The sequence below is a fragment of the Rutilus rutilus genome, assembly GCF_951802725.1.
Source record: "Rutilus rutilus genome assembly, chromosome: 20".
Lineage (NCBI taxonomy): Eukaryota > Metazoa > Chordata > Actinopteri > Cypriniformes > Leuciscidae > Rutilus > Rutilus rutilus.
The window spans coordinates 20,329,532-20,344,138 of record NC_140225.1 but is presented as its reverse complement, the minus strand read 5'-3'; the positions used below and the strand labels follow the sequence as shown (position 1 = coordinate 20,344,138).

At 38.9% G+C, this 14,607-nt stretch overlaps 1 protein-coding gene across 4 annotated transcripts in view; it reads left to right on the top strand.

Annotated features, from left to right (window-relative positions):
* map3k4 (mitogen-activated protein kinase kinase kinase 4) overlaps window positions 1-14,607 on the top strand; it is a 37,024-nt gene that overhangs the window by 21,223 nt on the left and 1,194 nt on the right. For 2 of the 4 annotated variants that reach the window (XM_084391727.1, XM_084391728.1), the window contains exons 12-26: window positions 244-405; window positions 2,011-2,144; window positions 2,732-2,810; window positions 2,892-2,970; window positions 3,352-3,451; window positions 3,813-3,941; window positions 6,330-6,430; window positions 6,513-6,593; window positions 8,141-8,332; window positions 8,415-8,485; window positions 9,790-9,906; window positions 9,994-10,153; window positions 10,309-10,431; window positions 12,759-12,865; window positions 14,043-14,222. In XM_084391727.1, coding sequence (XP_084247853.1) covers window positions 244-405; window positions 2,011-2,144; window positions 2,732-2,810; window positions 2,892-2,970; window positions 3,352-3,451; window positions 3,813-3,941; window positions 6,330-6,430; window positions 6,513-6,593; window positions 8,141-8,332; window positions 8,415-8,485; window positions 9,790-9,906; window positions 9,994-10,153; window positions 10,309-10,431; window positions 12,759-12,865; window positions 14,043-14,222 — 1,815 coding nt within the window. The remainder of the gene's footprint in view (window positions 1-243; window positions 406-2,010; window positions 2,145-2,731; window positions 2,811-2,891; window positions 2,971-3,351; window positions 3,452-3,812; window positions 3,942-6,329; window positions 6,431-6,512; window positions 6,594-8,140; window positions 8,333-8,414; window positions 8,486-9,789; window positions 9,907-9,993; window positions 10,154-10,308; window positions 10,432-12,758; window positions 12,866-14,042; window positions 14,223-14,607) is intronic. The other 2 variants (XM_084391729.1, XM_084391730.1) reach the window with 1 other exon arrangement.

The window sequence follows — 14,607 nt, the reverse complement described above, 5'->3', positions numbered from 1 at the left end:
TCTGTGTCACTTGATGCTGATGTAGCAAACAAATGGAGTATGCACTTGAATCTTCTCACACAATACGAATACACATGGAAATCCCAGGTTTAAGGAGCGCAAAGATCGGTTTGACTCCGTAGACACGAGTAACGTTGTTATGTGATGTTATGAAAACCCATAACTATGCATCAGCGAACCGGATGTTTGCAAAGCAAATTTGGTTTGAGCTGCTCTTTTAAAGAACATTTTCTGTCCTTTCAGAATGAGGCTCTCCAGCTGTGCATCAAGATCAACACTGCAATCGACCGTGTGGAATACATGTTCATGTCGGAGTTTGAGGCTGAGGTGGAGGAGACTGAGAAGGCCACACTGCAGCAGTATTACAGAGAGGCCATGATTCAGGGCTACAACTTTGCTTTTGAGGTCCGAGTCCAATGGATTTCTGTTTATATTTTTATTTGAAATGCTTCACAGCACCATGAAATCAAAATGGACAATTCTTATTTTTTCATGGAATGTTGCAGTTTATTATAGATGTTTTTTTTCCATGTGCCCTACATAATCTTTAATCAAAAACATTAATGTCCCCTCCCCCTTGCAGTGACATATTTCTCTGATGACGTGTGCAACGGCAATAACAATCCAATCAGTAGACCATTTAGCAGCAGACGTCACAGTTATGTCACTGCAGTTGCGTTTGCATTGTGGTGGCAGAAAAACACGGGTAACAAGTGAAGGAAAACAGGCGAGATCAAATGAGAGAAAAAAGGTCTTGTTGTGCTTTTGAATGTCAGAATCGGAATGAAAAAGATGGTCTTTATTTTTACAGAATACCGTCGTCGAAGACGCCCTTTAAAGTGAAACAGACATTTCTGGTTGCAAGCCGTTAAAAACAGACAGACTGGACTGATGAAACCTGTTATGATTAGTCTACTATTAAAGCATTAATTTAATGTAAACAGTAGATTTATATAATATTCACATGCTGTTCATATGAGAGCATGATGTATTAGCCCTAGTTACAGCCTGAAATAATATTTAAACCTATAACATTGTACATAGACAACATTTAGGCCTATAACATCTCACAATTCTGACTTTTTTTCTCTCAATTGTGTTTGAAAAAAAACGTCAGAATTGCGGGATAAAAACTCGGAATTGCAAGGAAAAAGTCACAATTGTGAGATATGCTAATTAGTAATTAGCTAGTTAGCCTTAATTCCCTTAAAGGTGCAGTATGTTATTTCTCGAAGTCGTTGCTGAACATTGTTGATATTTGAAATCAACCCAAACAAACACACCCCTCTCTTCACTGCCTCCAAAACTCACTCTCCAATCCTAACCGGCCTCCTCCAAGTCGTTCTTGAACCCCGGCCACTGGCATGCGAGGCTGGTGCTCTAACAAAGACGCTAAACAGTCAACACCGCGTTTTCTTGCAGTCAAGCCTGCACTGCTCTCACTATCTAGCCTCCGTTACACACGCAATGCAGGAGTAATGCAAAGCAAAGTAATGCTTCACGAAAAATAAAGCGAAGATGATGAACGACTGACAAGGATGCTCAAAAAATTAACACATACACGAGTAAAAACAACCTAGAGTTCGTTGCGGTCCTAAAGCTCTTTCCTGATCATTTTCCAGTGATATTCTTATGAGCTTTTCTCTTTTGTAATGTCTCGCAGCCATCTCTCTCTCTACAGTCTTTCTTCAAATCTCCCTCTTGTTCGTTCTCTCTCCTCCTCCACCGTGATACGGCCCCTAGTGCTGATTGGCTACACTTTGTTGTTGTGTCGGTCCAACCAACTTTCAAACAGCGTTTTTCAAATATCGCTTACCCCACCTTTAAGTGCTGTCTTTATATCAGTGTTTACATTAATTAGGCATGTGAGCTAAAACAACACTGGACAAAAGGAAGTTCAGGGGGCGAAAACCTCAAAGCAGTAGCTTCAACTATGAAACAAGCTAACATGAACACAAAGTTTTCTTGAGTCCATCTGTTCAACACTTTTTTTTTTTTGCTATCCTGCAGTACCATAAAGAGGTTGTTCGGCTGATGTCTGGAGAGTTCAGACGACGAATAGGGGAGCGCTACATTGCTTTTGCCCGCAAGTGGATGAACTTTGTCCTCACGAAGTGTGAAAGTGGAAGAGGCACTCGTCCAAGGTGAGTAGGCTCCATTACAAAAAGAAAGTAGGGTGTCATGCAGTCTTACTTCCTAGGTAGCTTCCTTTTGAGGAGTCTGTCATTGAGCTCTAACTCGGAATCGACTCTCAATTGAATTTGTTCTGATAAGCAGAGAAAAAAATAGCGCACAAATATTGAGTAAAAATTTTTGTAGACCGATGTACTTTTGATACTTTTTTTGATACGCTTTGTTCTCCATCTTGGAATGAATTTTTGAGTTTGTTGCAATGCATTATAGGATTGCATTTTCTGTATTTTCTGAAACATGCAATGTTTCCTTAGAATTTGGCTAAAATAGCCTAATCTTAGAAGCCTGCATTATCGTGCTGCCTACCTTTTGGATCAGCCTTTGCTTAGGAGGTGTGTCTATGTTGTCTTAAAATGCTGCATCTTTAGAAAGCTCACTAGGTTTTGGAGCAGAGCCAGTGTATCATCCCACAGAGATACTAATGTTCAAAGTAAACATTTCCTACTGTTTTCTCAATAAATTATATTTCCACCTTGTTCTTTGAAGCATGCTCGCAAATGTTATTTGAAATTATATTTTAATTAAATTTTTTCTCTAGATGGGCGACACAGGGCTTTGATTTTCTTCAAGCGATTGAGGCTGCGTTTATATCAGCATTGCCAGAAGATGACTTTCTGGTGAGATATCCATATCCTGCTGTTTTAATATCTGTTTTGGATTGCACTTGAGTCTGGAATCATTAATATTATGTCTTATAGAGTCTGCAAGCCCTGATGAATGAATGTATCGGGCATGTTATCGGGAAACCACACAGTCCTGTCAGCAGTATGTACTTTGGTAAGTGTTTAAGGTTTCTGTTTATGCTGTCAGTGTCTGTAATTTATATGGAACGGCGCCAATCGCCAGTTGGCCGGTAAAAATTGTATGTATTATAACAATGCAATGTTGTGAGAACATGAACGAGCCGCGGGACAGATGGCAGGCCATTGCTGCATCGTCATGAAAGCGCAAGAAGGCGCAAAAGGGAACTCAATTCGTTTCTCGCCGTTTCATTTCACAGTCAGCGCTGAATTGAGCTCTTTCACGTCATCTTGCGCTTGAACAGACATATTCAAGTACTGTATTCTTGTAGGAATAAATATCTTGCCTATCTTGACCATTGTATGTTTTTCTTGTATAACAAATTGATCATGACATCTGATGTAACTCTTTCATCAGGCCCACGAAATAGTCCTCGACCTGTCAAAGTCCCCCGTTGCCATAGTGATCCTCCAAACCCATACCTCTTCATCCCTTCCTCTCATGCCGAGGGCTTCAGGTAGGTTATATTCTGGGTCTTCACCAGTAGCACATCTTGTAAATCTAGTGGTGTTATAATGCTTGTGAATATGTGCTTCCTTTGCATGCCCTTGTGTTTTGTTTTTTTTTAATCTGGAGGAGGGTTTAATTAATTGAGTCACGCTTCTATTAATGCTGTAGTGTGTAATAATGCTTTAACCACAATCTGTGCTACAAACAACATAGAGCTTCATATGGGTGTGCGTGGTTGTGTGTTTTGTCTGTATGCTGACATTAGAACATGTGTAAAGCTCTGCCTTACTTAATAATAAACACTTTCACACACGCACACACCATCCAAAGCAGAATGCTGAGGCCATCAGTCTGTTTTTCCATCACAGCTCTCGGAGTCTCCCGTGTGATCTGCGTACCCAGTTGTGTCCCCCAGGTCCACGCCCCACCCCTCCATTACCCTCAGGGGAACACGGCCACGCCACCAAATCGTCCGGCGGCGTGCCCAGTGACATCAGGTAGTCAGGACATCCCGTTCTCAACCCAAAACCGAGCTCTGCAACATTTTCAAAGTCTTCAGCATTGCATCCTTGTCAGAACAGCATCTCTCGTGGGTTTTGGGTTCATAAGTGAATTGGCAAAAATCTGAAATGTATTCTGAAGATTTAACAACAAGATGATGGGTACCAGGAAATTTTTAAACGGGCTGCTCCTTCTGTGAAATATTCAGTTTTCTTACCCAAGTCCACGAGAAAAGCATGCACCATCTGAGCAATGCTGCTTTTACACTGGATGTTGTGATGATAAAGGGGTCATATAATCTATAATAAAATGTCTTTGATCGACAGTTATGTACTGTGAAAACGTACTGTTACGACAACTTAATACAAATAGAAACCGTTTTATGCCAGAAACCTAATATATTAAAATGACCGGTTAAATTTACGTGTCAGCAATGCCTATTGGGTAATCAGAACAATTACAGTGTGATAATAGGGAGGATATGTCATAGATAATTTTTTAAAAACTAGAGGAACTGGCATTAAGAGTAACGTTTGCTCTGTGAATGTGGGAATGTTCACTAAACCTTGTGCTGTGTAATATAGTAAACTAAAACATTAAAAAATATATACATTTTTATTTACTAATGAGATAAATATAATTTTTTTTAGAATTTCAAATTTTAATTTAGTTTAACTTGTACTAAATTAACTGAAACTAAACGTAATAAAATTATATAGACTAAAAATAAAAAAACACTTATTGATGAAACAATTTACTAAAATTAAACTGAAATTTTTTATTCTAAAAATGAATTCAAAATATTAAAGGTATAGCAGAGGATTTTTTACTTCCGGGTGGATCACCTATACTATTGGTCCTCCTAATTGTCAATCATTCTGGTGAATCAATCAAACTTATTCAAAAAGTGGAGAGGGCGGGTCTTATCTAAAATTCGGAAAGATCCTCCGCTATACCTTTAATAAAAATTATAAGGGTATCAATGATACTAAAATAACACTGGTATGTAGCACCTACTGTTAATAATATTTACTTAGATACGGAATTGTTTTGTGATCATGTCGCAATGTAAAAGCTGGTGTTGCATTATTGCAGGATGAGGCAGCACAAATTATATTAGACACAACAAACCCGCAGTTCATGTGCAAGTGCACTTGAACTGTATTTCAGTTCACTTGGAAATGGAGCAAAGTCAGTTTGGATGTATAATCAACCCACAGTAATTGTCTGGGTTTCACGTTGCTGCCCCTGTTTGAGCCCTTAGCAGATGATTTGCTTTAATGACAAATGTTTAGTTGACCTTTGCAACTTTCACAGTGTCCAGCGCATCCATATTAATTAGCCTCTGTTGAAACATGCATTAGCATGCATCATTGGCTTTTTCACCCTGTCCCGCTGCCATCTGGGGCGTTGTTAAAACAAAGATACACATTGATCCAAGTGTATAAAGATTTCAGAGATCTCAGCTCTACGTTCATTAGTATATAAAAAGGTCAAATTGTCTGATCCTAGGTCAGGACTCTGGCATACACTGCCTGTGTATGTCAGTGTGAAGCTTTTCATTTCTTAAACTACCATGTAGAAAGACATCATGGCCATATTCCAGGGTGACAACAATGTCAAGATTCGTCAGGCTCAATTTGTGAAAGAATGGTTGGGAGACCATGGGAGAGAATCATTTTCACACATGAATTATCTTTGAGTCCAGACCTTAAATTCATTGAAAGTCTTCCAGATGTGCTGGAGTAGACTTAGTTATCCTCTATTATAGTTATCGTCCTTGTTGCGAATAGGCCTTAACCTGATTTCACCCATTGTGAACACTTATTGTGTTCCTGGATCAATGTATTTTATGACCCTGGAACAACATTCCAATCAACCAATCAGATTTGAGGGACAAGTTTACGGTTTATGTCAAGTGTAGGCTTACAACCAGCGTTAGGTGCTTCTACATCAGTGTTATTCACCTCTGATTTTAGGGATAACATATGGGTATGGTTAGGTTAAGAGGTAGGGTAATATGGTTAGGATTACATTTTCAGACAGGAATGTTGATCCAGGATCAAGAAAATTTGTTGACCCAGGGCGTGCAGCTTGATGTTTGGTTGACGGGTAACTTGTTCATGAACTTTTGTGTTAAAATAAGAGGCAGAGGTTGTTGTATATGGTTTGAAAGAGGTCAGTGCTGCTTATTTTGTGACACTAACACTGCTACGCTTTAATAGAGCTGGCTTTCCCATTCGCTTTTGTGTTGCTGTAAGACTTAAGCTCATCATATCTAACATGTTTCATTTTACCTATTTGGCTGCATGCAATGCGTCTCAACCGGGTTCTTTCCGAATGAAGGTGGTGACTGTAACATTTAACTCTTTTCTGCCACATAGGGGCTCCAGTGTAAATGAGAACGACCGACTGTCATCTGTGGCGGCAGAGCTGCATTTTAAATCCCTCAGTCGCCACTCCAGCCCGACAGAGGACAGAGAAGGTATTGATGCATTTCTTGACTTTGTGTAAAAAAGTGTTATGCTTAATAAACTAATTCTGTAAGTTTTCTCTTGTATCTCCAGAGCCCTCGTATCCTAAAGGAGACCCCAGCAGTACGGCCCGCCGCAGCTGGGAGCTCCGCAACTTCATCAGCCAGTCAAAAGGTAGAACACATTAAAAAAAATTTTTTATGATGAGTCTGTCATGCAAGATGATAGACGAAAGTAGGGCTGGGTTAAATAGATTAAATATATATATGTATGTTTTTCAATTTTTTTTAAAACGAAATTATTATTTTTATTCAGCAAGGATGCATCGATTTGATAAAGTGATGGCAAATAAATGTATTTTGAATATAAGTTTTGTAGCATTATAAATGTTCTTTTTACTTTCTATTCTTGAAAAATTACTTAAAGGGGTGGTTGATTATGATTACACTTTTCTAACTTTAGTTAGTGAGTATTTTTGTTGTTTGAGCTTAAACAACATCTTTAAAGTTACAAAGCTTAAAGCAAAGGAAGATATTTGCTTTTAAAGAAATTGTTTTTTAAGGACTACAACAAATGGCTGGTAGGGACTACACGACATTCCTCCCGGGTTAGTGACATCACTAACCCTAAAATTTACATAAACTTGTGAATTTATGCCCCCGGTAACACGCAAGCAGTGTTGAGAAGAGGAAGAGTTGTTGTAGTAGAGCACATTTGTGAGTCTGCTCAAGCTGTCGCATCTGTCTTTTCACATGCGATACAATACAGTACATAACACAAATGCAATACCATGTCACTCTCTAGGCATCTTACAACAGTTCCCACATGAGCGATTTTATAGATTATCATGACAGAATATGCTGATCAAAGACTTAAAGATAGTTAACTCCACATCAGCAACATAAATTCATCAACTAACCATTCAGAAACGTCCAGTTGCATTCTACATGTTGTCGCTTCTTCTAGAGTCTCTCCATCATTGTCAGACTCCTGTTTGAACATAAAAGGCAGAACAGTTTCTGACATTTTCAGTGCGTGTCTGCCTGAGGTAATCAGAGCTGCTAACACATCAGCTCTTGTAGCTCCGCCCTCTGTGACGGAAGCAGCAGCTCATTTGCATTTAAAGGGACGCACATGAAACGACGCCTTTTTGATCACCATCAAAAAGGGACAATTTTAACATGCTGCAAAAAATTATCTGTGGGGTATTTTGAGCTTAAACATAACATACACACTCTAGGGACAACAGAGACTTATTTTACATATTGTAAAAAGGGGCAGTATACCACCCCTCTAAGCTCCAAATCAGCATATTAGAATGATTTCTGAGGGATCATGTGACGCTGAAGACTGGAGTAATGATGCTGGAGTAAACATTCAGCTTTACCACCACAGGAATGAATTACATTTTAAAATATATTCATATATTTAAATTGTAATAATGTTTCACAATATTATTGCTAAATACAGCCTTTTGAGCATAAGAGACTTTTCAAAAATATTAAAAGATTTTACTGGCCTCAAACTTTTAAAACGGTCCATTATATTTTAACTAAAATATTTTAATACATGAAATATACCACACTGAGACTTGAGTGATCGCTTAAACCATTTATTGACTGATTCTTACTGTAACAGCATTTTTATTTTTATTTTTATTTATTATTGCAAATATAATGTGTATATTCACTATATGAACCACTGCTCTGATTTTCCTACAGACACAGCAGCACGTCAGAGCCCTATGGAGGCCGTCTGGCGCTCCATAAGCACCTTCGACGAGAAGCACTATGCGCTCATGAGACAGCGAAACATCATAGGACAGGTGTGCAACACCCCAAAGTCCTACGATAACGTCATGCATGTGGGCCTGCGCAAGGTCACCTTCAAATGGCAGAGAGGCAACAAGATAGGTGAGTGGTCATCAGAATGTACATTACAAAGCAGAAGCTGTCCCTGTTGCATTTTCTTAACACTTTTTCTCTTTGGTTATAGGCGAAGGGCAGTATGGGAAGGTTTACACATGCATCAATGTGGACACTGGTGAATTGATGGCCATGAAGGAGGTATGTCCCTGAATTGTGATATTTCATGGGGTTTTGCATAAGACGGAGTAGGTGGTATGCCCAAAATCTTATTTCATATATATACCGATGAGCCAACACATTATGACCGCCTGCCTAATCTGCTGTTGGTCCTCTGCGTGTCGCCAAAACAGCGCCAACTCACTGAGGCATGGACTCTACAAGAGCCCTGAAGGTGTGCTGTGGTGTCTGGCACCAAGACATTAGCAGCATATCCTTCAAGTCCTGTAGGTTGCAAGGTGGAGCCAATGTGGATCTCGTTCGTCCATCACATCCCACAGATGTTCAGTTGGCTTGAGATCTGGGGGATTTGGAGTCTGGGGCAACACCTTGAACCCTCATCATGTTCCTTAAACTATTCTTGAATAATGTGTGCAGCATGTCAGTGTGCATTTTCCTGCTGAAAGAGCCACTTCCACCAGGGAACACCATTGTCATGACGGGGTGTACCTGGTTTGAAACAATGTTTTGGTAGGGTGCACATGTCAAATTTACATTGACATGAATGGCTGGACCCAGGGTTTTCCAGCAGAAAACTGCAGAGAGCATCACACCCCTCCACTGGCTTGTCGTCGTCCCACAGTGCATCCTGGTGCCATCACTTTCCCTGGCAAACGGCGTACATGTACATATAGATGATGTAAAAGAAAACACGACTTATTGGATCAGGCGACGTTCTTCCACTGCTCCAAGGTCCAGTTCCGGCTTTGTGTGCCCATTGTGTGCGCTTTCGATGGTGGACAGGGGTCATCATCATAGGCACTCTGATTGGGCTGGCTACGCACCCCGATACACGGCAGTATCGTGACACATTCCTCCCATAACCACCATTAAAATTTTGTGTGACTTGTGCCACAGTAGACCTTCTGTTGACTTGGACCAGACGGCATAGCCTCTGTTGCTCTCATGCATCGCTGCTTTGCCCCGCTCAGACCAGTATTGGTAAATTCTCTCCGCTCCTGACTGAGAGCAACATACAATCCTTGCAGTTTCAGAGATACTTTGACCCAGTCACCTTGGCATAACAATTTGGCCCTTGTCAAAGTCACTCAGATCTTTTTTCCTGCCCATTTCTCCTGCATACAACATGTTGGTTACGAGAACTGATTGTTTGCTTATCATCTAATGTACCCAGACTATAATATGTGGCCTTGTTAGGTGATCAACGATATTCGCTTCACCTGTGACTGGTCATAATGTTTTGGCTTATCAGTGTATGTATGTATTTATTAGACACTCTGCTGCGGTATAAGCACTTCGTAAGCTGTAACTTAATTTGCTTCCAGATTCGCTTTCAGCCCAATGACCACAAAACCATAAAGGAAACGGCGGATGAGCTGAAGATCTTTGAAGGAATCAAACATCCCAACCTTGTCCGCTACTTTGGTGTTGAATTGCACAGGGTAAAAAGTTTTGTGTGTTTGCGTTATGTCAATGTCTGCTTAACAGTTTTGTTTATTCATCTTTGATTCTGTTGTTTGCTCCCGCAGGAGGAGATGTATATCTTTATGGAGTACTGTGACGAGGGGACGCTGGAGGAAGTGTCTAGACTGGGTCTGCAGGAACACGTCATCCGCCTCTACAGCAAGCAGATCACGACGGCGATCAACGTGCTCCATGAACACGGCATTGTCCACCGGGACATTAAAGGTCTTCATTTGTGCCAAGATTTCCTTTCCTCAGTTACTCTTTCCTTCATGAGAGAATCAGATGTATATATTGGCTAGTCAGTTGGATGTCTTGGTGTCAGTTAAGAATTTGTATTTCATTGCATCACTAATTTTTGTTATTCTTTTACTCCCCAGGAGCCAATATCTTCCTCACATCATCTGGTTTAATAAAGCTAGGGGACTTTGGCTGCTCAGTGAAGCTAAAGAACAATGCTCAGACGATGCCTGGAGAGGTGAACAGCACACTGGGAACAGCAGGTGAGAGGCTCAAAGTTGTGGTTTCCAGGTTTAAACACCAGAGGGCATGGTAAACTTTTTAAACGGGAGTGTGATGTGTCCTGAAGCTACACCTGGCATACCAAAAAAACTCGTTACTGAAGATCTCAAAAGACTTTTTGTTAAAAAGCTCCGGGAAGCATGCTGGCGGTCTAGACTTTCTGGTTTTGACCCTCCGGTCTAGTCCACTGATTTTGCTAGTTTTAATGCGTTGTGTAAAAAAAGGTTTTTTTTTTTTTTTTTATCACATGGTGAGGCATAATATATCATAATAAAGGGTCACTTGGTAAACCAAAATGCATCCTGGATGTCTTGAACAGTTTTACACTATCTCCAAAAGTTTCTTTATAGTGTTAAGTTTATAGTATTTATTAATATTTTGAATAGGCTGTTATATTTTCATTTAATTTAATTTAAATTCTGTTCTTTTCTCATTTTTATTAGTTTTTTAAATTCTATTTAGATTGTTTTGTAATTTTTGTACTTCAACTTGAACTTTTTATTTTATTTCAGCTTTATTTCAATTATTGAAAACATTTTTTTTTTTTTTTTTAACTAACAAAACAACAGTTTACTTATAACCTAGTAGTATTAGTAAAATTAATAAGTTTAACAAATGGTAGAAATAGTATGAAATATAAATGTAAATTTTGAATATAAAAAGATATTTAAGTGTTAAATACTGTACAGCTTAAATGCAAACTCTGTCAACCTAGCATCTGTATGAACTAAAACTAAATCTATTTAAAATAGTTTTATTTTGTTAAATAAAATGAAGCTAAAACAATGATGAAAACTAGAAATGTTGCCTTGACAACTAACTCATAAAAAAAGTTGAATTTCAATGACTTAAACTACAACTGGAATAAAAATAAAGCTAAATAGTAGGGGTGACCCCGAATAGTCGAAGATTCGATGCTTCGATAGGAGGAGCCCCATTCGACTACCGATCTCATGGTCGAATCTTCGCAGAGGTGTTATGAAACGAGGATCATGCCCCTTTGGCTATATGAGGGCGCTCAATTTCACATAGAACTAGCTTTTATGTCAATACGTTAATATTCAGCCTATTATGATAATGCTGTATATAAAAATGTGCAAAGAAAGAAGCTTTTAATAAATATTTTTTAACGTGCGTGAATAAATCCAAACACCCCGTGACAGATTTAAGTTTCACTTTCGATCCGTGACCGACAGATGAGCGTCTTCGCGGCAAGGATTTAAATCTTTAACAATGTCTGGGATAAGAAAATCTAAAGTGTGGATGTACACCATCAGAAAGGGTATTCTCCTAGGCTGGATTTAGCATCAGGAAAACCATTATCGCACTTCTGCCGGCCAACGTTAACACGTTTCACGCATAGACTGTATTTTATCCGCACGCACAATTTGAAAAGACTCCAACGGACACAGACAGAGTGAAAGACTGGATTTGTTCTCTAGATCAGGTTGGGTACAAGTGATTTCAAAACTTTTCAGCCGGTTCCAATTTGATTTTTGGATGCTGTGAACATTTTTAGCTAAAAAGACTGCCACTCCAGTTTAGCATTTATTGTTGTTTCTGCAGTTAAAAAGACAAAGTTGAAAATTCTGGCTACTATCGTTATTTTAATAATTTCTTTATTTTTATTTTATTTATTAATCTGTCAGGGTTATCTAATCTAACTATTTGTGGCTTGTGTTTTGAATATGTTCCCCTGCACTTTAGGCATTTTGCACACATTTGCTCCTCATCTTGTGACTTGATTCTAATTTATTTCGTTGTGTATTTTTTATTTATTAGAAAGGTATAGGCCTATTCTGTTCTAATTTAATTTGAGTAAATTAATTGTTTATTTTTTCGGTGCATCGATGTTGTGCTGTAGGCTGGCCTGCTCGCACAGGTAATTTAGCCGATTTAATTTGATTTGCATGTGAAATGCAAATCCTGTCTGCAGTGTGGCCTTTCTGGAGTTATTTATGTTATTTCTTAGTTTTATTGATCCAAAATGTTTTTATACATTTTCTTCTATATCTTTGTGTGATTTTCTGTACATCGCGGCTTTGAAACGTTAAAGCCCCGCCCCCATACACATGATTCGACTATTAGTCGACTATAGGCAAGACATGACGATTCTGATTCGACTATGAAAATCCATAGTCGGGGACAGCCCTACTAAATAGAAATATGAAAACGACAAAAAAATAAAAGGAAATATAAAATAAAAAATATAATTGTATATAAATAATACTTAAATGACACTGTCTGGCATCTTTAGCATTGTGATGATTACCACAAAAAACATTGTTTTTTCCCCCGTCATTTCTAGCGTACATGGCTCCTGAGGTCATCACAAGAGCAAAGGGTGAAGGTCATGGTCGTGCTGCTGATATCTGGAGCCTTGGTTGTGTTCTCATAGAAATGGTCACTGGAAAGGTAAAGCCTGCTATAAGTGCATGTTTCATGTCCGTATTTGTTTGGTCTAATTCTTTATCCATCCATGTACCAGCATTTCCCCAAACTGGTTTGAGGATAATGTACTGTGAAAACACACCCTCTCGTCACACAGGGAGTGAGCGCCAAATCCTGAAAGGAAATTTTTGGGCTTGCATACACATGCCGAAACGATTGTGTGAACAAACACACAGATAGGTTCATTTTAAAATTTGCTGATGATACTGTTATTGTTATTTTGCTGACTAAGGATGAGAATTGTCATGATCCAGTAGTGAGTGATTTTATGACATTGTGTGGCAGTGCCTTTTTGCAAGTAAATGTAAAAAAGACCAGAGATATGGTAATTGATATTAGATCTAGTTCTTTGCCGCCTCATCAACCAGAGAAAGGTCAAATGGTGGAATCATGGGTTAGCGGTTACAAGTACCTTGTGTTTATCATTGGTAATAAGTGTTGTTGAAGTAGTATGCAAAAAGGCCAGCAACGGTTACACAGTCTTCAGAAGCTGTCTATTTTAAATATCAGTAGGACTCTTGTGACCATGTACTATAAATCTTATATTGAATCTGTACTTTGCTTCTTTATATGCTGTTGGTATGGGAATGTCAATGTTAAACATTGAAACTCATTGAATGGCATTGTCAACCAAGGTAGTAAGATTATTGGCATTAAGCAGACTGGGTTATCAAATAGTTTTGAACGGTTAGAGTGATTCTTGCAGATTGTACTCATCGGCTGTTCCATGAATGTAAAATGCTTCCTTCTGGTATCCATTATAGTATGCCTAAACGAAAAGCAATCGGTATAGACATTCTTTCATTCCCACTGCTGTAAGGCTTTTAAACTTGTAAGATTTCAGAATTTAGTTTGTGTGTTTTTTGTTTTGCACCAAAAGTCACCTTTGAGCTCATAATAAACTTTGACCTTGAACTTGAAACAACTAAACTAGTAATGCTGGAAAGGTCTTCCTGAAACATAATCAAATGTCCACCAATTACGACAAAACAGGATTCAGTTCGGATATTCACCAGTATTGAAGTTTATTCGTCTTGTAACACCATCATTTAGCAACAGTGTTTTTTTTTATATAAAAAAAACTACAAATATCATGTCACTAAGTAACTCATGTTCCTTCCTGTTTGATTGTGTAATTCAGAGACCCTGGCACGAATATGAGCATAACTTCCAGATCATGTATAAAGTGGGAATGGGCCACAAACCGCCCATTCCTGAAAAGCTGAGCACAGAGGGGAAGGACTTCCTGGCCCATTGCCTGGAGAGTGAACCGAAGCGGCGATGGACCGCCAGTGCCCTGTTGGACCACCCCTTTGTCAAGGTATGAACCCGCTCTCACCCAGCTTTCACGGGATCACACATTTGATGGAAATGAGGCACTGCTTTGTGCCAAATTTCCAATCTGTTACTCAAATTAGATGCAAACAGCTCTTGTAGTTCATCCACCAACATGTTACACACTCATAAAAGCATGAAACCAAACAAAATTCTCATTTTGAGCAATAAACCAGCAATAAACCATTTACTTTAATGATGCACTGAAATTTTGGTCGAAATCATTGACTGAAAGCTGTGTGGATTCTAGAGCTAGGTTGACAATATCGATTTCTCATATTTAATGGATCTTCATTTTTATGTACCGTCTATGCAGTTTTTAGTTGAACCCTGAATAATACATTATTTGTAGGGCGCCTTCCATCCAATAA